Raw genomic sequence first — 27,175 nt, 5'->3', positions numbered from 1 at the left:
TGCAGCATCTTCTTTGAAGACTCACTTGTGTACTGCGATGTGTAGTTGAATCATAAAGCACGCGTTGTCCCCATGTTTCATGTAAATGCATTTCAAGTGAATGAATAATGGTTGGTCCGTCAGCAGTAATGTGAAAGCCACAAAATCCAGTCGGTAATAACATGATGAAGCCATATTGTATACAAAGGGCGGTACGTCATATACAGAATATGAAGGACGGGATCATTATATGTGGGAAAAAGAAGTACCTTAAAATAATAACATAATGCAGTATGCTGGAGACAAGTGTTTTACTATAAAATAAAATAAAAAGTTGCTGAAATTGGATTTCACATGTACAGATGTGTCCTTCCTTACCTTTTCTCTTGGCTCAGGATATCCTGAGGCACGTCGAGTGAGATGAATAGAAAAAAACATTTGTATTATTCACAATGCACAACAGAGTAAGGGCGAGTTCACACCTGCGCCCGGTCTCCGCTTTGTGGGTTTCTGTCTTCTGCCAACAGGAAATGAAAACCCGGCATTCAGTGTCCGCCCGTGAGCTTTTTTTGACCAGACACAAAGTCCTGCATGTCCGACTTTGTGCCCGGTTAAAAAAAAAAAAACCTGTTTCGCCGTGGAGACCAGAAGATGTTCATGGGCGAACACTTTGCAAACCCATTCAAATGAATGGCTTTGAAAGCTGTATGAATGGCTTTGAAAGCTGTCTGCCGGTTTCCATCTCCTGTCCAGTTTCTCGGTCAGAAGACGGTAACCTGAAAGCAGAGATTGGGTGCTGGTGTGAACCTGCCCTAACGTGAATAAAAAAAAAAAAAAAATTATATATATATATATATATATATATATATATATATATATATATATATATTTTATAATATTGTCAGGGTCTGGGGTTGCAAGGTATGGTCGCATAGACACAATAGTCCAGATTCTTTAGTCCAAAACAAAGGTAGAGTTTATTTTCACTAAAAAAGGTAGTGCAGCAACAAAAGGAAACAATACAAAAATAAATCCCTGCCCGGCTAGGCTCTAACTAAACATAGAATAGGTTACCTCACCTAGAATCACAGAAAACAAAAGCCAGTTGAGTCATTCAGGACACAGCTCCTGAATGACAAAAATATGACCTCTCTCTCTTTCACTCTCCAGCTAAGCTCTGCCAAAGTGTTGCTGCTGGAGCAACTTCTTAAGCCTTCTTCATGAGGAGACTCTCTGCAGCTGAGTCGCTGCTGGATCATCCCCAAAGTGTGGACTGGAGAGGGGTGGAATGACAGGTCCCACAACCAACCTACCTGCCATTCCTAAAAATGCAGCCCAGTATTGAGCATTTACCAAAATGCTCAGCAGACAAAAGTTGTCTGCTGAGAACAAACATTCCTTCTGGAGTTTTCTCATCTCACTCACCTGAATAGTCTGGGTGAGATGTACACCCCTCCATTACCTGACCAGCCATCAGCTTACAATATATATATATACTTTCCCTACCCCAAGTCCAAGGTTTAAAGACCGGGAACAGGAGATGGGTGACCCGAACCAAGGAGAATATCAATGAGTATCCTTTCTATTTTTTTTCTTTATTTTTATTCCACATCTAGCTCCATGTTAATTTTTAGTTATCCTTTAGGGCCCATTTATATGTCAGAAAATATAGAGGAAATGAGGTGAACTTGCTCTTCATTTTCAGACCCTCAAGCTCCTCATCTTTGCTTTCAGTCCACATAAACACCAGATAAATGGAGCTGATTGTTTCGTGCTTGTGTTTTGTTCAGTGTTCGTTCAGTGTCCTGCCCTGATATCTGCCTCATACGAAAAACAATAAAAGAATCGGGTGGAATTTTGGAGCTCATTTTGAGGCAAAATCCACCTGAAAATCTGCGCCGTACTCAACCATGTGAAAATACCCATTTACCCTTTAAGGTGTTCCGTAGCTAACAAATATTGAAGGCTGATGATATAATGGTAATGTGTATAATGCGCTGTCACATTCTGAGGACAAGTTTCAGCAGCTTTAAATAAGAAGGAGCTAATGACTTTCTTGCTGTAATTAGCTAAGTGGATGCAAGACTACCCAGGATAACCCTGGAGGGCTCAGCGATGCCTTCAGTAACACATGACACGATTAACATGGAATAGCTAGATGTCATGTCATTATATAGCTTCATCTAATGACGTCCATGACAATGTCACATCCTCTTGTGATTTCTGTTTTTATTAATACACGTTAGATGTTATTATTGTGAATGTTTTATTATGTATTAAATGAGTTGTCACATGTATCAAAAACGAAGCAGAAGCAGTGGGAAATACCATAAAATTATAAAAATCATAGTACTTGCCCATTAGATCTCTGGCCTTTCCAGTGTGCCCCTCCTGTGCTTGTTCCAATGCCACTGGGCTGACGTTATGTTACTAACCTTGGTGGTGTTAATAGAAATCTAATAGTCAAGTTGGCTTCTTTTTTATTGTATGGTATTTCCCACCATTGCACTGTTTTTGTTGATCCCTGACAACCCTGTTAATACAGACAAGACATGATAGTTGGAGAGTCCCTAAACATGCTACACTTGCTAATATCCCCTTCAATCTAAGCGTACATCCATACATTGCAAGATTCTACTAACCATACCAGTGTATAACAGTGTTGGTTTATGGTAGATATAAAACAGAAAAAAATGTTCGTTATCAATTTGACATCTTCACAGTAGGTGTCTTCATATCTGCGCCACAATCTCAGTTGGACGTTCCATCGCAGTGTCCGCCTGAAAATAGGCGGAGGAGAAAGGCCTGCATAAAGGACTTTTTCCTCCACCAGTTTCAGTTTTGACATCATGGACACCCGACAGACCCCATTATGGTCAATGAGGTCCATCGGAACCCATGGATAACTGGGCTTTTATACAGTCCAACTATTCATTGTTCTGGTCTTCCGATGGACAGGGACAGTAGTCAGGTGATGCTAGTGTGAACCTAGTGTAAGGTATGTTATTGCAGGAGATGATCTTCAAGTCACTTCTTTTGAGATATTTCATGCATATATGCTGTATGACATAAAACTACTATTTCTATTAAGTGCACACACAATCTTTAGGTGACTTAGATTCCCTTGATAGACTTACTCCAGGCCACCTGATGACGCTGGGTTCACACCTGCGTTCAGGGTCTCCGTTCTATGGTTTCCGTCTTCTGCATGCCAGAAGACGGAAACCATAGACCGGGTCCGGCCGTGAGCGTTTTGCGCTCTCCGCCGCGAAACCGAATTTTTTTTATCCGGACACAGAGTACTGCATGTCCGACTCTGTGTCCAGATTATAAAACTCGGTTTCGCGGCGGAGAGCGCAAAACGCTCACCGCCGCGCACGGCCGGACAGCTTTCTCACCCATTCAAATGAATGGGTGAGAAAGTCTCCTGCAGGTTTCCGTATCCTGCCTGTGTTTTAGGCAGGAAACAGAAACCTAAGTACGGAGACCGGGCCGCAGATGTGAACGAGCCCTTACAGAGCAGAGAACAGTAGCTGATCCTACAGAGGCTGTGCTGCAACATTGTGCACGGTGGGTGGCCAAAAAGCTGTGAGCAGAGAGAAATCAGATTTTTTTTGCATTGGTAGGGGACCCCAGAATTTGGTCCCTTATTGATCATACAGTGATGGAATTACCCTGCAATATCCCATTACTGTAATAAGATGGGGGCTAATCATTTAAGATGGTTCATGTAGAGTTTCTTCTTGGTGGAAAGATTCTGGATGATTTTCTTTATGGAAATTATCCATTGCATCAGTGGTGTAACTAGGAATGGCAGGGCCCCCAAAGGCAAACATTTGACATGGGGAGGGGGGTTGTGACCCGAACCCATCCCCCCTGCACAAATTGCATTGCTGCACACACTATTATGCCCTATAGTTGCCCCTTCACCACCAATGAACAATTATTATACTGTGGAGTCTTTTCAGTCCACAGAGTATAATGATCGAAGACCCAGGAGAGGATACAAACATAAAAAACACTGTTACTTACCTCTCCTTGGCTTCAGCACACTCCTTGCTGATTTCGGCCATCTTCAATTTTGATACAGATGTCACATGAGCCAGGTCTGTGTCATGACACATAATGATGCAGGTCTAGCCCATGTGATGTCTGGGACATCAGTAAACAGAGCCGCAGACTGCCAGAGCGCAGGAGAGGTAAGTAACAGTGTTTATGTTCCCTCTCCTCCCCTGGCTCTCTGAACATTATATTCCGGGGTCTGAAATTGAGCCGGTCACTGTGTCCTGGGTACTGTGGCAGACGCTACCGCTACTGCCCCGGTAGTTATGCCCCTGCGTTACACTATGGTTGTGTGCAGAAAAAGACTGTTGTTACATTTTATGAACATTTACAGAAGAGAGTGGATAACACTAGTTCAGGGTATCCTTAAACTGAATATATGTCAAGTATATATGATTCTGTCCTCTGCTGGGTTAAGCCAAATGTTCTTGTTTGTGTATTATAATATGCATAATCCTATTGGCTTTGTAAAGGATTTGTTCTTTGGTAGGACATTTACCTGCTGAATTCACATTTGAAGTGCACATTGAAACCTTGGATGACTTTAAGGAGGTTGTCCCCTCTTTCCATATGTCTTGTTGGAACATATGGACGTCATAAAGGGCTTCTTCTCAGGAGACCTACTTTATCCATGTATTATTACATTGCACTCCATCTCAATGACCAATATGTAGTAGTTATATAATGTGTGGCTAGGTCGAGGCTTCTGCATACCTTAAACCAGACAATGGCAATAGGCTGATCTTGATAAGACCCCACTTTAGGGGCTTATGCAGGGGGTACTTGACTCCTTACTACAGAACCGTTTTGCCTCCATACACTTTAGATATATACCCTGTTACTTTATTAACCAGTATCAATAGTTTTTTTCATCCTTTATCTTGTCAGATATGATCTTGGATCATCAAGATTCCTCTGGGGAACTAGGAGATAATATTCGGGTAAAAGTAAAGGAAGCCCTTTTGAAAAAACACCACCATCAAATTGAAAAGAAACGCAACAATCTCATACCAATGGTGCGATCCTTCGCAGAAGTTGGGAAGAAGCAGTCAGAGCCTCACTTACTAGACAAGAATAGTAAGTATCTTGTGTCCTCTCAGCTAGTTATCATGATAGTTACACATCGATCTTGTGTATCTGGATGCATCACAACATGTCTCATCCTAGATTCCTAAACTAAATGCTGAATATTTCCGAAATTGCATTTTGCTGTAAATTACTGTATATACTCGATTATAAGCAGACCCGAATAAGCCGAGGCCCCTAATTTTACCCCAAAACCTGGGAAAACTTATTGGCTCGAGTATAAGCCGAGGGGGGGAAATGCAGCAGCTACTGGGAAATTTTAAAAAATTAAAATAGATACCAGTAAAATTACATTAAAGGGATTCTACCATTAAAAATCTTTTTTCTGTGGCTAACACGTCGGAATAGCCTTTAGAAAGGCTATTTGTCTCTTACCTTTAGATGTGATCTCCGCCGCACCGTTCCTTAGTAATACCGGTTTTTACCGGTATGTAAATTAGTTCTCTGGCAGCGATGGGGTGGGTCCCAGCGCTGAAAATGCGATGAGGGCGTCCCCACTGCTGCCCGAGAACAGGATCCTGCGCCTCTATCTTCTGCTGGATCCTCCCCTTCTTTCTTCGTCTTTCTTCTGACACCTGCGCAGTTGGCTCTGCCACTGAGAAACTAGTAGAGCAGACTGCGCATGTGCGCAATTGCGGCCTCGGAACTATGGCCGCGCATGCGCAGTCAGCTCGACTAGTGTCAGAGCCGACAGAGGTGAAGCCGCCGAAGAAAGACGAAGAAAGAAGGGGAGGATCCAGCAGAAGATGGAGGCGGCGCAAGATCCTGTTCTCAGGCAGCGGTGGGGACGCCCTCATCGCATTTTCAGCACTGGGGCCCGCCCCCATCGCTGCCAGAGAACTAATTTACATATTGGTAAAAAAACAGTATTACTAAGGAACGGCGGAGATCCCATCTAAAGGTAAGAGACGAATAGCTTTTCTCCGACGTGTTAGCCACAGAAAAAAGATTTTTAATGGTAGAATCCCTTTAACTGAGACCTCATGGTCATGTGCATTGCAGCTTAGTAACTCCATGGGGATCATAGTAATAGAAGTTAACCCCATCATATCCCTCACATTAACCCCCTGTGTGCCTCACATAAGAGTTACTGATATGTGGGACATATGGTGGTAATAATTAAGTATCTTCATAATTAAGGTCCTTTATTAATATCCCCATGTGTCTCACATATTAGTAACCCTTATATGGGGCACACAGGGGTTAATATGAGGGACATGATGGGGTTGACTGCTATTAATGTGAGGCACATGGAGTTACTGAAACTAAATTAATAAGCCCAAATGCCTGACATTAGTACAGTAGGAATAGTAACTCCAACAGGTACCTGTGTGTTTTAATTTCACTTTATTCTAGCTTCCTCTCCTCGATGCAGGGGGGCAGCAGGGGCCTCCCGGGCTTTCATCTCTCTTGCTAGAGAAGGGGGGAGTGTCCCATATCATTACTGTAGCACTAAAGGACCTCCCCCCTTCACTTAATTTATGCAGGTCCTTGCAGGACCCTGAGTTGGACCCTGAAAACTGCTGCTAAAAACTGCTGAATAAGTCGGCTTATACTTGAGTATATATGGTAAATATGGGCATACACTGCATATTAAAATGTAGCTGTAGCCTGCCGTAATAAAGGGATGGGGAGTGTTTGTCTTTAATCTATAGAGTTTTCAGGGCACACTTTAGAGGTAGCCCATATTCATATGTTGCACCTCACAAGTGTTGCTCCTTTGTAAATGCTATTCCTACCTGTGATTCCTTACTCTTTAATTTACACTTTTTGAGACAAATAATAGCACCTATTCATTTAATATATTATCTTGGAAAGTTTTGGTATGTTTTTTGCCGTTTGGACCTTAAGGTGTATGATCACCTTTTATGCCTCCAGTTTCATGCAAAGACTTACGGAGATCTTTTTCTATGTGATTATCTATTAATCCAGTAGAAATAAATGTCGGCATGCCTCATTGCATAATCTAGGTTGAAAGCTTACACTTTTCTAGATGCATTGCTACAAGGGTTTCCAGGTACTTGTGCACTTGTGGATTCCTTGTGCTGTATATGAACCCTACAAGCCCCTATACACATTAAAGCAAAGTCCTCTGAATTCTGCGATTTCAGTCTTGGCAGATGACGTTGGGGATATGAAGTATCCTCAAGAGGTGTCTGGCAGCTGTTTACTCCCAGTCTTCTATTAGGGCTGTCACTTTATGAGGATGTTTGTCTGACAGCTGTTGTAGGCGTTTGGTCACCTTTCATCTGACTATCTGAGGCCAAATATTATCAAGAAATAATGGAGCGGGTCATTGGTCCTGTGTAATGGGCACATTAGAGTAATTCTGGTGGTAGCAGAGATGAGGACATGCAGCATTGCCCAGATCTTTATACCTGCATAATGTTATTGCAGAAGAAGCAGGCAGCAGTGTAAACAGCAGTGTAACTATGAAAATGAAGGCTCATGTGGCGGCTGCGTTCACAATAGACTGCCGCCATGGAATTCAGGTTGACGGATGCTGCTTATAAGTAAACAGATTGCTAACGGTGAATGGTAGTCTCTGCTCTGTACTGGAAATAAATGGGAATACGTATGAACAGCCATTAATATGTGTTCAATGTTTCCCATAAAAGTCTTTGTTATTAACAAAAGTGTTATTGTCCCACAGGTTTGTCCGTCTCTCCACAACCTACTCCCTCTACATTAGATGTTAAAAATGGTGGAAACCATGATAACAGCAGTGCTGTTGATCTTAGCAAGGTGGGTATCATCTATTACAAGGACTTACAGAAGGCAATTCTTGTCCCTCCTCGATTAATGAACCTGAACTGGTATAACAGGGTTGACTCCTAAACCTTCAATACTCAACATGTCTTTCCCCCACATACACACTCAGTATAGCCAAGTGTGCTTGTGTTTTCAATGGGGAGAGGGTAATAAGTCATTGTTAGGAACCTCTGGCATCAATTTATCTCTGTCGGGGAACAAAAGATTTGGGCATCACAAAATTTGTCATGCTCACACTTCTTTCTTTCAATATCATCTTTTGGGGGAAACTTGGCAGACCCCCACACAAACAACATAATTTGCGGATACGTCTGACTTTTATGTTTTCAGATTTTATTGGTATTTTGCACCATTACAGATATATAAGGAAAGAAGGAACACATCCACTACACTTGTGAAGGCCCAGGCAAGGTCCTTTAGGGGGTGCATAGATTTTAATAAATTGCTTCCATCCCCGTACAGATGCTTGGTAGTGCTAAACCTCATGTAGGCAAGTGGAATGGTTTTGATGATGTCCTGAATTTTTAAGGTGGACCTTCATTTCATGAAAAAAATACCGACCGGAGCAGAAGCCTCCAATGTACTAGTTGGAGAACTGGATTTCCTAGAACGACCAATCGTAGCCTTTGTCCGTCTTTCCCCAGCAGTTCTTCTTACTGGACTGACGGAAGTCCCTATACCCACAAGGTAAGTAAGTCTAATTGTTCATCTCATCAAACTGGTCACTTTTGGGCCTGGGTTACGGAGTTGTCGAGCATCTGATAAGGTTTAGGTGGTATGCATTAATATTCACAGACTTGCTTTATCTCTAACATATTGTAGGGCGTTACCCTACGAAAATAAATAGCAAGCGACAACTTGTGACTTCCTAATTATTACTTGGAGCTAAATTTATACAGCACGGTCCCCACCCCAAACACTCACTCTCCCATAAACATGGCATGAATGTGATTTAGATTTACAGACAGCCTCGATTGTGTAATTCATTTTTGCAGTAAAGATACAGCACAGCGAGATCTTGGGAGTTTTTATTTGTTCCTGAGTTGCGGTTGACATTTTCTAAGCCGTTCATGGAAAAATGCAGCGGTCTGAAATCCTTTAATGCGAGCGTGCATTATCTATCTGCCGGCGTGCTTGTCTGGCTCTCTGTCTCTTTACCACTGCTTTATCTAGATATCTGAAATGCAAAAGACTAAACGTCAGACACCTCCAAAGTATAACAAATGTGAACAGGTGCTGTGGCTGCAATACAGACATACACAAAAAGCACTTTGTAGAGCGCTCTAAGATATATGTGAAAAATTAATATGTGAAGTTTAATCTGCTTTACTGCTACAGTCATTCTCTGCACATGGAAATTTGGAGGGAATTGATGCTCCAAATCTGATGCTCCCATCTGCCCCTTCAAGGTGACGTCAGTCAGATGGGACCCTACAGTTTATAGATCTACCTCTCTCAAGCCTGAATCTATCTATCTATCTATCTATCTATCTATCTATCTATCTATCTATCTATCTATCTATCTATCTATCTATCTATATCTTATCTATCTATCTATCTTCTATCTATATCTTATCTATCTATCTATCTCTCATTATCTTTCTCGCCATCTACTTCTCTAGCTCTATCTTATTTATCTATATCATGTCTACAGTATCTATATATCTTGCTTGCAGGTTGGCAGTGATGGTGTATTTTATTTCCATTGTAATTGCCTCTGTTTGGTGCCAGCTCCTGACTGCTATATTTCATTTTCTTAGCTTTCTGTTAGGCTCTCACTGCTGAGATTTAATTCCGCTTCCACTGCATTCTTCCAGCCAAATATTCTCCTTACCTCATACCAAGCTGCCAAATTACCCTTTTATTTATGACATAATTATGTACATATTGCGAGAGACTCCTGTAACTTCAGTTTACGGTTTGCCAAATTTTCGTTTAGATTTTCATAGGAAAAAAAAGAAAGGTTGTTCAAGGGAAAGTCAATATAGTCATGATTTATCAGACGCTTGTGCCTAAGTAAATGTGCAACCACATCTGACCTTTGATTTGCTCTATATAAGGAGGCTGCAGGTATTCTTAATAATGACTGAATACACCCAAGAGGTCAACTAAGGCCTGAGCTAAAGAGCAAATTGTCATATAATGTGAGACCCTTCACTTCATGTCATTTCTTATAGTTTTTGTGCCTGTTTTATACCTGATGAGCCCAGCCCATCAATGTAGTAATATCCCTGGGCACATCCTAGTGGTAAGCCTCCCTGAGCCTGATGGTGGTTAGAGTGCCCATGATGGTGAATGGAGGTTTAAGACTTAAAAGACAGCGTTGCAGACAGCTAAAAGGCACAGCTTACTGATGAAGAACTAGTTACAAAACTATTGAACTTTTTTGGAGACCTTAGCAACTTTGACTGAAGTTTTGTGGTGCTACTTCTCAGTCAGTCTGTGACGTCCTTGCCGCGGCAGTCTTCCTCTTGTACCATGTGCTTAAAGTCTCTTCTTTCTACAAAATGCCTACAATGCCTTGAGTGTGATCCAAAAGACCTGAGGCTATCACATAAGCCATGAGGTCCTTGTAACGATTACCTTCAGTCTTACACACACCATAAGCAGGGATTACTCCCACCTCCTCACTGCAGAACAACATGATGGCTGACTTGGACCAATTTAACCAGGGACTCTAGCTTGCTCTACTCCTAACTTAGAGGGCACAAGCCCCCTCACAACTGTCCATTCTATTGTTTGTCCCATTAAGGGTACATTATAAAGAATGTACTATATATATATATATATATATATATATATATATATATATATGGCAATACATATATGAGACAATGTCATCAATGTTTGTAATGCTCCCACTGGGATACTACACTAACACGTCTTATAACTGGAAAAGTATCATAGGGATTTATGCACCCATATTAGATTTGGCCATATACTTTCACATGGCATATGTATATGTGGTATATACATTAGACGGTCTATCTAAACCGGGGGCAACAAGACAAAAAAGTTGCATATAAATAGTGTTTCTACACAACAGGTCATATGGTCTTGTGAGCTGATCTATTCTGACCGAACCAGTATGAAGAATAACTGATCCCAGGCAGATATGGAGCTCCGGTATATGTCCCACAGTAACATTGGTACTTACCTACCGACCATCCACTGCAGTAGTTTTACAAACATAAAATATTCTATATATTCTAGTAAGATTTATTATTCTTTTATATACAGCAGTGAAATAAAAAAAAAGTAAAGTCCTGGTTCCTTTAGCATTATTACCTTGCCATGGTTGGATATACTGGATGAAGATAAAACCTCCTGGCTACCTCTAGATGTGCCGTAACAATATGTAATTTTATACAGGTGGATAGTCAGAGCGTACCGAGGAGAAATTTAATGCTTCTAGATCTGTAACAGCTTGTGTCACATATAAGGCAATAAAAATGATCAGTATGTGAGCTTACACAATGCTGGGCCACAGTATAAAATGTCTGTGTACACCTTTTGGGATGCTTTCACACAAAATAAAAAATATATATAAAAAATCTTCACCACTGCCTTATTTGCTGCAGTTTTTTTAGCCAATGCTAAAACATACCGGTAACTTTGAAATTGGTAAAACAGAGGCCCTAAAGTGACCATTTCTAAATTGACTGGTTTATCCGTTTTGGGGCAGGGTTTGTATGGCCCCTACGTACAGGGGCATAGGATTGTCCCACCAAATTTAGGACGGTTGGCGAATATAAGTACTTATAAATTCCGCAGTCTTTCCTTTATATTTCCCATCCCTTTTGTATCCATTTCAAACTTTGGACTAAAAAAACAGCATCAAAAACTGCCACAGAAATTACAATGTATGCACCCTCCATTTTTCTTCTATTTAGCCGGATAAACTAAAGTTCTTTTCTTCCTTTAATGGGCGCTTCTCCATTTTTTTTCTGGGCCAGTTGGAATATTTTTCTCTATCCCCTACGGTTCCCAATGAAACAGCACAGTTAGTTTTGGTGTCTGATATGCTAACTACAATCTCTAATGGCAGGTGAGCAGTATCAGACAGGAATAGGTAAGGAGATGTAACTCAAAGCTCCGATCAGAGGTGGACATGTTCAGAGCTCAGAATTACGCCCCATTGCCTGCTCTTGCTTGACTCCTCCCACTTGGCATTGGAGAGTCTAGATAGAACATCAGGCACCAAAAGTAACTGCACTGATTTCTTAGGAATGGCGACGGCTGGAGAAGAAAATTCCAGCTGTGCTGGATCAGTGGAGCAGCGCCCGTTAAAGGATAAAAAGAGCTTAAGTTGGTGGAGGTGGTGAAAGGCCCTCTATAATGTTTCAGCATTTTAGGTCCTTTCCTTCTATATGATTTTATGTTTTTTAGGTTTTTATTCATCTTACTTGGACCTGTAGGAAAAGCACAACAATATCATGAGATTGGCAGATCAATGGCGACCATAATGACTGATGAGGTATAGTACGGTGTATATAGTATAAGTCACTGTTTCCCAAAATGTAGGTTGCGATCCCCTGATGGTCATGTAAAGATCTCCAGGGAGTTACAAGCCACTCACAGATTTCTGCAGTGCTGCAGGACACCTTCATCAACGGCCCTTTCTGGGCCTCAGACATGTAAAGAAGAGTCCACAGTTCATGTCTTCCAGATACAAATGAGCTTATGTTCCACGCCCGACTGTCTTGGCCAGTGAATGCCAATGCTGGCATCAATCACGAAAAGTCTCACCCATTTTCCTGTTGGCAAGAGCCAAAAAAACATTGACTCTTGCCATTCAGGTAACATCCTTCTAACTCCCTCACTTCACCCTGGACACAAAAGGTGGTAACTGGATGTGTATTGTAGTAGCGGCGGTAAATATTGTGTAAGGTGCTATAATTGTAGTAGCATAGACGGCTAGGACAGAAGATACCGGAGGTCCGATTAAGAGGAGAATCAGTGACAGGAAACTAGAGGCAGGATAAAGGGGCAAAATACAGGTGGATGACAGAATAGAGGCAGAATACAGGAGGATAGTAGAACAAAGTAAGAATACAGGCGGACACCAGGATAGAGGCAATGCTTGAGGGACTTATTTTTCAATGGGGCTAAGTACGGTATATGGAATGAACCCAAAAAAGCTCCCCAGCCTCAGAAAGTTTAGGAACTACTGGTGGGAGTTAAAATAACTTTCATATATGCGTGGATTAGAAAAAAATCTTGAAGTGAAGGATACGGCAATCTGGAATGTACTGCATGTTATACACATGTGGACAAAATTGTTGTTACCCCTCGTTTAATGAAAGAAAAACCCACAATGGTCACAGAAATAACTTGAATCTGACAAGTAATAATAACCGAACTACATGTTGACAAGCTGCAAAGCTTCTGGGAGAATGTCCTATGGACAGAGGAGACAAAAATCAAACTTTTTGGCAAGGCACATCAGCTCTATGTTCACAGACGGAAAGATGAAGCATATCTTGAAAAGATCACTGTCCCTACTGTGAAACCTGGAAGAAGCTCTGTTATGTTCTAGAGCTGCTTTGCAGACGGTGTCTTGAATCTGTGCAGGGTGCAATGAAATCTCAAGACTATCAAGGGATTCTAGAGTGAAATGTGCTGCCCAGTGTCAGAAAGCTTGGTCTCAGTTGCAGGTTATGGGTCTTGCAACAGGATAATGACCCAAAACACACAGCTAAAAACACCCAAGAATGGCTAAGAGGAAAATATTGCACTATTCCGAAGTGGCCTTCTATGAGCACTGACCTAAATCCTATTGAGCCTCTTTGGAAGGAGCTGAAACATGGCGTCTGGAAAAGGCAGCCTTCAAACCCCAAACAACTGGAGCAGTTTGCTCATGAGGAGCGGCCAAAATACCTGCTGAGAGGGGCAGAGGTCTCACTGACAGTTACAGGAATCGTGTGATGGCAGCGATTGCATCAAAGGGTTGTGCAACAAAATATTAAGTTACTGAACCATCATTTCTGTCCAGGCCTGTTTTATGAGTTTTATTTATTTTATTTTATTTTTATTCTGTTGAAGCGAAAAGCAATGTCTGACTTTCATTTGTTCATTTTCATAGAATTTTTATTTATTATTATTTTTGTCAGATTCAAGTTATTTCTGTGACTATTGTGGGGTTTTCTTTCATTAAATAAGGGGGAACAACAAGTTTGTCCACGTGTGTATGATGCGTTAATTGCCTTCTTTTTTAATTGTTACAAATTTTATCAATTTTGAAGAGAACATCTCACCAGGGTCATTGGTTACACATGTTTGCATCATGAAGAAGGCTAAAAATGTTTTACAATATTTAATACATGACCTATGTGTCTCACTACCTTGTGGTGAACTATAACATATTGTGGCGACTGCTAAGTAAAGGACATCCTGTATGGCTTGGTTCTCAATATGTACATTTACATTGTTGTAGTCTATGATTGAAGCGTACCTCCAATCTATTACAAGACAACTGTCATAAATCTCTATATTAAAAGTGAATATACAAAACTCGTGTTACAGTATGTGTGTATATATATATATATATATATATATATATATATATATATATATATATGTGGCTGTATATGTATGAAAAATGTTTTTCTCTACTTATCAGGCTGCTTACTTTTCACTTTCTTGGCAGTTTCTTTTTTATCACTAACTGAATCTGTATCCATCCTCAAACTCAGTAGTCTATGGAGGTAGGCTGATTCGTAAGCGATTTATTGCACACAGAAGTCTATGGAGGTAGGCTGATTAGTAAGCGATTTATTGTACACAGAAGTCTATGAAGGTAGGCTGATTAGTAAGCGATTTATTGCACACAGAAGTCTATGAAGGTAGGCTGAGTAGTAAGTGATTTATTGCACACAGAAGTCTATGGAGGTGAGCTAAGTAGTAAGCGATTTATTGTTCACAGAAGTCTATGGAGATAGGCTGACTAGTAAGCGATTTATTGCACACAGAAGTCTATGAAGGTAGGCTGAGTAGTAAGCGATTTATTGCACACAGAAGTCTATGGAGGTGAGCTAAGTAGTAAGCGATTTATTGTACACAGAAGTCTATGGAGATAGGCTGACTAGTAAGCGATTTATTTATAAGCTGCCTATTAAGTGGGGAAATAAAGCATTCTTCTTTAGTAATATATATTAGAAAGTTTCTTATACTCACCTGCGCTATTCATTTATGAATAGTTGTTTTACAATTGGAGGTACGCTGTACGTTTCAAAGCCAAATCTGACCCTGGTGACAGGATTCTAACAAATGTCATCTCTGATGTTGCCAGTTACTATAATAAATAATAATGCTTTTAAAGATTTTCCATGATGTTGCTTACAAAGCAAAAGACAGAGGTGACCTGTTGGCTGGGATTGACGAGTTCTTGGATCAAGTGACTGTGCTCCCGCCAGGAGAATGGGACCCATCTATCAGAATTGAGCCACCAAAGAATGTTCCTTCTCAAGTGAGTACTAGATATGAGATAAGAACCAGATGCTGAAAATCCATTTACTGTAATATAGAGGAAATGGAAACCTATCTGTATGAAGTATCACCGCTCTATACCGATACATCCAGGCTTCATCAAATACAGAATTGAAACTCATAGTTCCAATGTAAAATCTGTCACAGACCGCGTTGCTTATGCTATGTTCACACCTGCGTTTGGGTTTCCGTTTTGATGGTTCGCTTGGGGACCCAAAAATTGAAAACTCAATCCACTTAAAAAGTGGTTACCTGCGGAAACCCACAGACCCCATAGACTATAATGGAGTTTGCTGTTTGCGGTTTTGGTCACAAGCACACGCTAAATATATATGCAATAAATCTGCCATGTGTGACTCTACCCTAATGAACGCTGATGAGCCACAGTTATGTAGAGCCATAGACCATGTACCATTGCTATACAGTGATGTGTTCCTAAATTATTGCCATGTACTGTAAAAGGATTTGTTCCATAATTATCCTTTAGGAGAAAAGGAAGATGCCTGGAGTCCCCAATGGGAATGTCTGTCATGTGGATCCTGAGCCGGAGCACGAGCACAGCGGACCTGAACTGCAGCGCACGGGGAGGTCAGTGAATGTGGCTTGTAATAATGTGAGCGATGAGAGTGACAGCGCAGCATACACTCCGGAGGATAGTGTCACGTGTCCGCGCTCTCCTCAATTTTATTCTTATAGAAGGAAAGTAAGCTATACATGAAGACGCTCATGGGAGGCAGAATGTACCGGACTGATATCATTGTTGCTGTGAGGAACGTTTCTTATCAGATGAGGCAAATTCACATTTCAGATTTCAACTCTTTTCAGTGCAGTTTGATAAAGGACAGGACAGACGTCCCTCTGTTCACTGATGTCACTTGTCCCCCTCTTGAGATATCGCCTGATAATGTGGAGGCCTTATCGCTGCTGAATAATTGCACTCTATATAAAGTAATAATCGTGCTAGATTTCATGGGATTCTGTATTGTACTGCCCCTCTGTTATTGCTCCTGTAAATGTATGAATACATTGGAAACTTAGTGTCACCATGTGCCTTATGTCCTTACACTGTTCAATCGGTGCTGGATAGTGTCTAACAGTGTAGAAAACACTCCCTATTATCAAAGCAAATGGTAACGCCCAGTTGTCATTTTTTTCATATATTTCCAGGAGGAATAATAAAGGAACAACATAATACAAAGCTCTAGATTTGTCACTTCATGGTGAATACATTCTTCCCAGTCTTTCTAGTCTAGATTATTTTGTTATATTAGATGATAAAAGGAAACTGTAAAAGGACCAGATATTACTTTAATTCTATCCTAATTATAGATGACTAAGGGCTTAGGGCTCATTCACACGGGGCGGATTCTGACGCCGAATCCACCTTAGAGTCCGCCCCCTCACAATAGAGGTCTATGTAGACCACTAGCGTTTTTTTTTCCGCTGGTGATTTGTTCCCGTTCGCGGAAAAAAGAAGCGAGCTGCCCGTTCTTCAGGCGGACTCTGCGGCTGATTCAACCCCCGGCGTCCGCCTCGCAGCAGCACCCTCCAGACTAGGCCCATTCATTTGGGCCTACTCCGGAGCTGCAACCGCGACAGTCTTGGCAGGCGCATTTTGGTCCTATTCTGATGCGGCTTCCCGCGTCACAATCAGGACCAAAATACGCTATACCGTGCCCCGTGTGAACTAGCCATTATAGATCTAGCTGTATGTTAAGCTGCGGGGTGCAAGAAGTCTCTTAGCAGTCATGACAAGCGGACGTTGCCTTGCTGTAGTGTTTGTTCTAGATAGGATATTGACATTGATATTGATATTCCAGTCCGGGCGCTGTGGACATATACTGTATATAGTTACAACATATGTCTGTATTTATTTTATCAGTATATCACTATTTAAAATTGATTTCTGTAGTGCTCGAAAGTAATGACATATTGTAAAGGATCCTTTTTATGTTACTTTCTGTGTTTACCAGCCATTGCTTTATAAAGCTTTAAGGAGTACCTGAGTTTTCATGAAAGTTTAAATATCTGCAGGGTTGTGCTGGATAGTCGGATCTATGACTGTATCACCCTTCATACATATTGTCTTATCAGTTTTTCTGCTGCTCCTCATTATGGCTGCAGCACATTTTACATTTGTCAGAGGCTATACATGTGTACAATAAGGAGCAGTCTGCCTCTTCTCTTATCCATTATAACTACCACTGGACCGTGGCGTAACTAGGAATGGCGGGGCCCCGTGGCGAACTTTTGACATGGGGCCCCCCCGACACCGAAGATCTCAACCGAGTCCCTCCTACGCATTCCTGCGCGCTCTATTATGTTCCATAGTGGCCCCTGCACACAGTATTATACCCAATAGTGGCCCCTGCACACAGTATTATGTCCCATAGTGGCCCCTGCACACAGTATTATGTCCCATAGTGGCCCCTGCACACAGTATTATACCCAATAGTGGCCACTGCACACAGTATTATGTCCCTTAGTGGCCCCTACAGGACTAAATACTGTCACGTCACCCGCTGACCGCTATACCAGGACAAATTGTGGATAAAAAAATCTGGTCATGTGTATTACAATTTAGTAACTCCATGTGCCTCATATTAATAGCAGTTAACCCCATCATCTCCCTCACATTAACCCCTGTGTGCCTCACCATAAGAGTTACTGATATGTGAGAGACATGGAGGTAATAATAAAGTATCTTCATTATTATTACCCCCATATGTCTCACATATCAGTAACTCTTATGGTGAGGCACACAGGGGTTAATGTGAGGGAGATGATGGGGTTAACTGCTATTAATATGAGGCACATGGAGTTACTAAAACACAAGTAATCACCCCATATGCCTGACATTAATAAGTAACCCCAGTATGTACCTGTGTAGCTTTAGTTTCATTTTCCTTCTTCCTTTCTTCCTCCAGTGCAGGACGGCAGGAGCTCGGCAGGGATAAGCCCCGCCTCCTCCTCTCATTGGTGGGCAGAGGACAGCAGAGAAAGGGAGGGGGAGAGAGGGAGAGCATCCTGAAGCGCTGACAGGAGCCAGAGCTGCAGCTCCTGTGTCTCAGCCGTTGCTGCAGCTTCGGAGCCCCCTGTTGGTGGAAAGTATTCCACCAACAGGGGGCCCCGATCATTATACTCGGGGGTCCGAAAAGACCTCCGAGAATAATGATAGCAGCGGTAGCAGCTGTCACCGGGCCCCTAATGTCCCGGGCCCTGTGGCAGCTGCTACTGCTGCTATGGTGGTAGTTACGCCACTGCCACTGGATTATTTACATGTAATTCTTCCAGAAGTAACTGTACAATAGTGAGAAAATCCCAAGTGAGCAGAATCTAGGAGATCCAGGAACACTGGACTGCAAACACCACAATATCTTTAATTAAAGTACATTACATTTTGGTCCAGAATCACATGCTCTATTATTAAAACTTGGCTGAAAGTTAGTGACCTATTAACGCTAGAGTCCTACACTGAATTCCAAGCTTATTTTTAGATATATTCTGTCTGTAAATCAGCCTCAAATTCTGGCCAGAATGTTTTCCATCTGAGACTGTGGCAGACATTTTTTTTTTTTTTTTTTTTCTAAAGAGTGTTGAAAAGAGAAGTATCCCGTTCTGCGGATTCCGCGGTTGATTCCACCACAGTATCCGCAGCACGATGCTCAGGCTGATTAACCCTAATTGTATCCCAAGCTAATCGGCAAGCAAAGTCGCAGTGGAAATCCGAAACACTGCTGCTGTAGCAAGTTATGAGTGTCACATATGTGAGCCTGTGCGATAGGTTGCAGATACCTAATTTTGATGCTGTGGAGTGCATCTGGTCAGAGCCATTGTACATGTTGTCAGTCAGTGACTAGCACACAGCAGGAGCTCTCTTCTCGGGTGACGGCTATGGCACGAGGTACAATTTCCCGAATCTCCAGAGTATAGCTTTGCCCCTGGTGATCTGCTTGGCAGTGAAGCGCACTCTCTATTATTTATTGCAGGATATTTGGCGGCCTGGTGGTAGACATTAAAAGGAAAGCTCCTTGGTACTTGAGTGACTACAGGGACGCGTTGAGCTTGCAGTGTGTGGCTTCTTTCCTCTTCCTATACTGTGCTTGTATGTCTCCGGTCATCACCTTTGGGGGCTTGCTTGGAGAAGCTACAGAAGGTCGAATAGTAAGGAAATTACATATACCTAACTGTGACTGTATCCATTCTCAACTATCTTCTTGGTGTCGGCATAGAAAATCCTTCTGATTAGCTGAGATGTGTAATTGCCATCATTTACCTCTAATCAGGATAATCCCAATCTCTGGCTTTATTTAAGCACTGAACATGTCTGCTATTGCTGCCTAATGACCAGTTAATGGCTTTACGGCTCAGCTTTTTCCTCTGCCTTGATGTTAGTAGTCTATAATGTACAGATGAGTAAATATTCCCAATTATGTTACAGTTCCATAACCATCTCAATTGCCCAGGGTGGGCAAATCACTTCATGTAATAAATGAATTACCGTAACTCAATCCCATCTTCTGTGAAAGGGCGATCACATCGAGACTGCTTTCATTACAGATGCATGTTGTCTTGTATATGAGATTTGCATCGACGTGTTGTCTTCCTTGGAATGCACATAAAGTAAACTGGTATTTGTGCCCCTACAGAGTGCAATAGAATCCCTGTTTGGTGCTTCTATGACAGGAATTGCTTATTCGTTGTTTGCTGGACAACCCCTCACCATTTTGGGGAGTACAGGACCCGTGTTGGTCTTCGAGAAGATTCTTTTCAAGTTTTGCAAGTAAGAGCAACTTTCTTATTTCTAATATATTAAAAGAACAAGGTCTGATTCTAAAATAAAGACTGTATATGAATGGTCAGCGTGCTATCTGGGTTTTTCCTGGATAGTACACTGACCTATTCATTTCTATGGGCCCGTACACATGATGGTGAATGACCGCGTGTTCCCCGTTCTCTGCCTGCACCGTTCATTCACGGCAGCAGGTTAGCACACGGTTATGAGCAACCGACTGAAATGACATGGCTTGTAAACCGTTTACTAAAAAATATAACATTATACAAAAAAGAACCAAATATGTAAAAGGTGTAAACTAAGGCTAGGTTCACACAGCTGAAATTACAGCCGATTTTGAAGCAGATTCCACCTTTTCACTCTTTTTAATGGACGGCAGCGATGGACATTTCTTTTCTTCCAGGGCTCAGTCTTGTCCTGGATTCGGCAGAGAATCTGCAGCGTGAGGATCTGTCTGTTTAGGTTCATTGTGTCCATGTCAGTGAACAAAGCACAGGGCTGAAATTTGGAGACAATTCTAAGACAGAAGACATCCTTCACTTCATCTCCAATCATCCGTATATGCAAAATCTAGTCTATTATACTTAAATAATTCATAGTAATTAAAAGCAAAATGACTTATTAATTAGCACCAGATATGGGCGTAACCAGCAGGGGATTATACACCTAGCCATGGGGCCCAGCCGATGAAGGGGCCTCACTGAATTGTTAACGGAGCCTCTGGTGAATATATAGTAAAATAGCGAGCAAAGGTCAAAGAAATGACTCCAATATTTATAGCGTCCCATTCATTCACCAGTGAGAATCATCATCATCGAAGACCCTCTTACAAGTTTTACTATGGGATCCTACAATTTCTTGTTAGACCCCTGGCCCCAGGTAACCATATTTCTCTGCTGTAGGATTCTGTATGATGTCTACCAATGCTTCATGTAACATATATCATGCGTCCTATGTGTTTTACTGCTTCTAGTGAAGGATGCAGTATCCTATACAGCACATAGTGTTTAACAATACAGGACAGAAAATGCATCCAATATGTATTTTATATATATATGTATTTTATATATATATATATATATATATATATATATATATATATATTATTTAGTAAAATTTGTAATTGAGTGTATTGTAAATGATGCTTTCAGTTTAGGAGTCCAGTGGGCGGTCCTATCAGTGATTGACAGCCTTTCCTGTATGAGTGAGTATGTATGAAGATATCTATCAATCATTAGGAAGGCTCACTGGACTCCTTGTCCCGGAATGAGCAGAATCTTGTATTAAGTTACAATATTCCCTACAACACTACTCAGCTCCTTCACTATAACATGGTATATGGAATCACATGGGGTACTGGTGTCTGTAATATGGATGTATCGGGACTAAGGCTTGTGTGAGGTTTTTATATTGGCGGTAAGCTGTATAGCGGCATAATATAGTGCAGTGCCACTGTCCTGCTTCGTCAGGTACCATAGGAAGGTTATAATTTCTTTGTGCTTCTATATGAAGTTGGATTCTTACAGATGTACAGTAAGGTCTGAGCACTTCTATAAGGGCTCTATTAAATATTGCATACAAAAGGGAGCGTAAAAAAATACACGCACCAAGGCCTTATTCACAGCATCACTATGCCACATTCAGCAGACGAACCCTAATGTAGCTTCTGAGATTACTGCTGTATGGAAGAATATGTGACTGGTGCCAATGAATGAGAGCTGCAGGCTTGTGAACCCAACTTACAAATCACTGCAACAATATAGGATCTAAATATATTTCCTCTTCATCGTTTGGAGAAGACATTGTACAGAGAACGACATCCTACGTATCTTCCCATTGTTCATCAGGGAACATTCACCTTCCAGCCTGTTTTTATTATGGGGCGGAACCATTGTCAGCTTAGACAAAGTCATTTTTCCTGCTTGGCAAGTGACAACTTCTACCGGTTTTTCTTTTCTAAATGGCACATCAATCTACGTGATCGTTCCTGTACTTTCATAGAACATGTCAACATGGATTCTGCCTTTATCGCCATCTCTGCATTCACGTTTTATTTAACATTTAATGGCGTCTTTGTCTAATAAATGAGTTTTCGTCTTGAGATGCAGAAGTCATTGTTTTATATTTGTGGCTTCCTTTGGGCGTTTTTTTTTTTTTAACAAAAATCTACCACTAAATGGCTGGAGGAATTGTCATCTCCTTTCGAACAACATTTTTTTTCATCTGATCAGATGAATGCGTTGAAAGTGTTTTATATATTTAATAGAAAAATTCATTGTTTAGTATTAGAAGAGATTGTAAGATTGTAGCAAAGCACAGGCCCATTCAGAATATCATCAGAACAAAATTTCTTTGAAGGTAAAAGCTCAGATGTATTGAATAGTCCTGGCAAATTTAGTGCCGCTTTGTGTTACCGGAGTCATAGACCGTCTCTGTCTTTTATTATTATTTTCACTCTACATGTAAGCGCTGCCTGTCTCTTCCCATTATATTAACTATTGTCTGTCTCGCTTCTTTTCTAGAGACCATGACCTGTCCTATCTGTCACTGAGAGCGTGCATTGGGCTGTGGACAGCTTTCCTCTGCATTGTTCTGGTGGCCACTGACGCCAGCTCTTTGGTCTGTTACATTACACGTTTCACAGAGGAAGCTTTTGCCTCGCTGATTTGTATTATTTTTATCTATGAAGCCATAGAGAAGCTGATACATTTGGGAGAGACATATCCTGTGCACATGCACAGTCAACTGGACAAGCTAACTCTATATTAGTAAGTGATTTCACCTTACTGGCAATGTATGGACTGTATCTCATGATCGGAGGAGGGAAAAAGTCGCATAGACTGAGCTACTGACAACAGAATAGACCGTGGAAGCAGACAAATCTTCTTTAACTCATTAACTGCCATGATCCCCAATTGGGGATCGAGTACTTTAACCCGCCTATGAACGCCATCTATTATCAAGGAATAGAAACAGGACATTCACGTGCTCCAGCAGGATGTCGCCCATGATAGAAAACCTACCCTGATCACGTGCATGCATTGCCTTGCGCACACGAGGTCATTTTCATGGTGCGGTTCCCATATTATTGAAAAAATAAATAAATTGGCAGTTAATGGGTTAATATTAAACCCAAGCTGGGGCATAAGTACAAGTGTTATTTCCCAGTATGAGCTCGGCACCAATGTCTTCTGACATCTTCCCTGACATGTCTGATTTAGTAAATGCTTGCATTTCCCATATATACATTTTTCAGCTTATTCACATGCCTTAGTTGTGGGGTCCATGATATGTGAAAAATAGAACATGCTCTGTTTTACTAATGGGTTAAACTCTCTGGTCCGTGTTCACAGTCCTGATCTGCCCATTAAGGATGGGTCTGTGAAAAAAAAAACATCACACACCAATCCAAGAAACATACATTTGTGTGTATGTAGTGCAAATCTGTGCCATTCCTCTCTTATTCCATCCCAGGGTTATAGAGTTTGTAGATCACATCCCCAACTCCTCTATGTTTACACAGCCTGACTCCGACTCCTGTGCTGGCCCAATTTTATATATGGTCAGACAGAAGCAGTAAAGCCCCTCTACTTCCCGAAAAAAGCCTGTTATTGAATCCCTATGAAAATTAATATGTAACAAGTCTAATTATACAATATTATATTGTAGAAAATAATTAAAAATCATTTTACTTTGAAGCCATAGTCAGTAACTTTTTACCACCCAAAATTGTCCCCAACCCCACGACTCTGATATTGGCTACTACGGTAGGTAAAATGGTTGTGTCCCCACACAGCCTGATACTGGCGCAGCCATAGGACTATATTAGTGTCTGTAGGGACAAAGTAACCCCTTAGTAACTCCCAGTTATCAGTTTATTCATAAATTTTTAATAGGAATAAGAGAGAAACAGCACAAGGCAAAGTTATAAGAGATTGTAAAAGATTGTAATGAACTGTTATTTCATTGAGAATATACCGGTAAGGATTTACTAAAACAGACACGTCCGGAGAGGAGACCGGTTCCATATAATGATCATCATTACGTTTTTAGGTTAAAGATTTCTTGAATTTATAAATGATATATTCCTGGCTGGGGATCCAGCATGTACTGATATATACAGCTGGAAGTGAACTTCATGGTAGCTGTATATATCTGGATGCAGTGAGCTCCCTCAGTTATCACCTACAGACATCCACAATGGCCTACCATGGCGCACGAGCAGTGCCTCTATGGTACGCGTGCCGCATTGTGGCTCTATTCACAAGGGAGGAATGTGATTTAAGAAACCCATTTATCTTGATTCCAGGACAGATTTGGGGCAAGTGGTTGACTTAATGGTGCACTCCTGACAAATATGGCTGGTGACTTGGTTGGGCTCCTCCACCCACATGACTATAAGTATAAGATCTGATCTCTGCAATGATGGGATCTACATACATGAGTGTTCATGTTGGCACCTGTAGCGGGCAAGATGCCAGCAGTGCACTGCTGTATTCATCTTCATGCAGGAAAACCAGATCATCTGCCTAGGTGTTGTCGGATCTGAAACTGAATAACCCTTTAAGAAAATAATATCTCATGTGACTGAACTGAGTTTTTGAGTAACTATTTAATAATGCAGATAATTCTTACATTTATTGAGAATTCTTGTTAAAATGTTTCCATCTTTATTCTGTTTAGCTGTAAGTGTGCCGCTCCCGAATCTCCATCTAACAAGACCTTACAGTTCTGGAGTAAGAATAACATCAGCCTTACTGAAGATGAGTGGGCCAACCTCACCGTCAGTGTACGTACATGGAATAGTATCTCCCTGACCTCGTATATGTTATATAACATTACATCAGCATGTGATAGTCCATCTATATAGATACTTCTAGACGGAGGCAGCTCATCTCTGTTTCCTAAATAAGTTGTATAAGTAGCATCTCGATGACATGTCTTTCTCGCTCTTCTCCAGACTGGAGATAGACTGGATCAGTGTATTATTCTCTGTTCCAATGTTACACTATCTCCTCTATTAAAACCCCAAACCCAGCCAGCATGTAAACGAAGATGTTATGAAGTAAAGTGAATGTTCTCCGTCCCATTTCCACACACAAGCAAACTAAGGCTCCATGCACATGAGTGTATGCTAGGCATAGCGTAATGGATAACACACAGACCCAAGGGGGCATTCACACGACGTAACGTGGTGTTGATACTGACACATAAACTCAGAATCAGCACAGCAAAACAGAATCTCATTGACTTCAATGGGTTCCGTTTAGCACGCGTAACACATTGAAATTAATGGGAGGTTTTTTAACCCATTGATTTCAATGTGTTACGCGCGCTAAACAGAACCCATTGAAGTCAATGAGATTCTGTTTTGTTGCGCTGATTCTGACACGACTTTAAGTGTCAGAATCAATGAGACGTTACATCATGTGAATGCCCCCTAATGGTCCCATACAGGAGAGAAAGAGGAATGTGCCATGTGTGCCATTTTCCTACCGAATCTATGATGCACATGTCCGTGTGCATGTAGCTTATAGGTTTCCCTACATCCCATAACTGTTGGCCAGATGCTTGTTTTTCTGACAGCTATACCCTCTATTCCCCCATACACATGTTAGCTTGACTTGGATGGGCACCCATGTGTTTTCAATAGAGAGACTGGCAGCTTGTGTCCCGGGGGAAAAGCAATTGGGCATTGAAATTGGGAAACCAGTACTCATGGGATTAAGTTGGTCAGTCCTGCTGAAACTTGAAGGCATGGCCTACTTTTCTCTCATGTATATGGGAGCCTAAAGATTATATTCTATAAATGTGAATGTTTTATCTGAAGGAAGGAGAAGGAGGAGCACAGAAAATCCTTCCCTAAATCCTTAGGATTAGTCTAGTACACATGCTGATGGTTTCTTGACCCTCATTCGTATATTGTGTTTTTAAGAATTGTAAAATGATGCACGGAGAGTTTGTGGGACCTGCTTGTGGACACCACGGCCCGTACACTCCAGATGTGCTTTTCTGGTCTTGCATCCTGTTTTTTACCACATTTGCACTGTCCAGCACATTGAAAACATTCAAAACAAGTCGCTACTTTCCCACCAAGGTAAGTGATATGACCACTGCGCTCTCTTAGGGTCCATTCACACGGAGGAAAATGGTGAGGAATTTGATGTGGAATTTCAGCGCTGAACAAAAAGCCTCCCATTGACTTCAATGGGTTCAGTGCTAGCAGAAAAAGGAACCCATGAAAGTCAAAGGGATATGGGGTTTTTTTCAGCACTGAAATTCCACACCAAATTCCTCACCATTTTCCTCCGTGTGAATGGACCCTTTTACAATGAGTGTGACGTGAGAAGTCTCTGGATTTTAGGACTAGATAATAATGTATGGCACTTTCTGTTGCTTGGCAAGAGACAATACCCACAGCACCAGTCTTAAAATACCTACTGCTAATTCTTTTGCTGGCGTTCAACGTTTTTAGCAATAAAGACTGTGGAGCAACATTTCACACAGAGTTTTTGAATTGGAGGGGGAGGCCGCCTCAGGTTCCGGTCCATAAGCCCGGGTAGCCATGACTGAAAGCCATTTCACTGCACCGGCATTCAGCCGCGCACTTCGCTCCGGATTAGGCCCAATGAATGAGGAGGGAGTGTCTTCAGGCTGAATCGTGAGGCGACTCGGCCTACTTCTTTTTTCCGGGAGCCAGAAGAAACGGCTCCCAGAAAATACTCCTGAGCGGCTGTCTGTTTGGTCAGCGTTTTGAGGCGGATACGGCCTCAAAATCCTGACCAAAAAACTCTGTGTGAACTTACCCTAAATAATACTGTTGTATAGCGGCAGACAAATCTGTCATAATTCCGTGCATATTGTACATAATACTTCCATATATTTTTCAAATAATATACGTTCTAGATGAATCTTCTTTAACCCCTTTGTGACAGGGTTAACTTACTTTTTGAATTCTGTTTTGAATACTTTGAACAGTGCAGCTTGTGAAAT

General features: G+C 41.5%; 1 protein-coding gene across 1 annotated transcript in view; it reads left to right on the top strand.

Annotated features, from left to right (window-relative positions):
• Nucleotides 1–27,175, top strand: part of LOC142195826 (electroneutral sodium bicarbonate exchanger 1) — a 159,421-nt gene that overhangs the window by 115,523 nt on the left and 16,723 nt on the right. The window contains exons 6-16 of the mRNA XM_075265880.1: nt 4,930–5,118; nt 7,781–7,872; nt 8,429–8,586; nt 12,289–12,376; nt 15,221–15,367; nt 15,875–15,975; nt 19,377–19,551; nt 20,037–20,170; nt 22,705–22,950; nt 24,866–24,971; nt 26,118–26,279. Of these exons, the coding sequence (XP_075121981.1) occupies nt 4,930–5,118; nt 7,781–7,872; nt 8,429–8,586; nt 12,289–12,376; nt 15,221–15,367; nt 15,875–15,975; nt 19,377–19,551; nt 20,037–20,170; nt 22,705–22,950; nt 24,866–24,971; nt 26,118–26,279 (1,598 nt within the window). The remainder of the gene's footprint in view (nt 1–4,929; nt 5,119–7,780; nt 7,873–8,428; nt 8,587–12,288; nt 12,377–15,220; nt 15,368–15,874; nt 15,976–19,376; nt 19,552–20,036; nt 20,171–22,704; nt 22,951–24,865; nt 24,972–26,117; nt 26,280–27,175) is intronic.

The sequence above is a fragment of the Leptodactylus fuscus genome, chromosome 2, assembly GCF_031893055.1.
Source record: "Leptodactylus fuscus isolate aLepFus1 chromosome 2, aLepFus1.hap2, whole genome shotgun sequence".
Taxonomy (NCBI): domain Eukaryota; kingdom Metazoa; phylum Chordata; class Amphibia; order Anura; family Leptodactylidae; genus Leptodactylus; species Leptodactylus fuscus.
The sequence above is the reverse complement of the archived record's forward strand: the minus strand, read 5'-3'. Positions and strand labels throughout refer to the sequence as shown.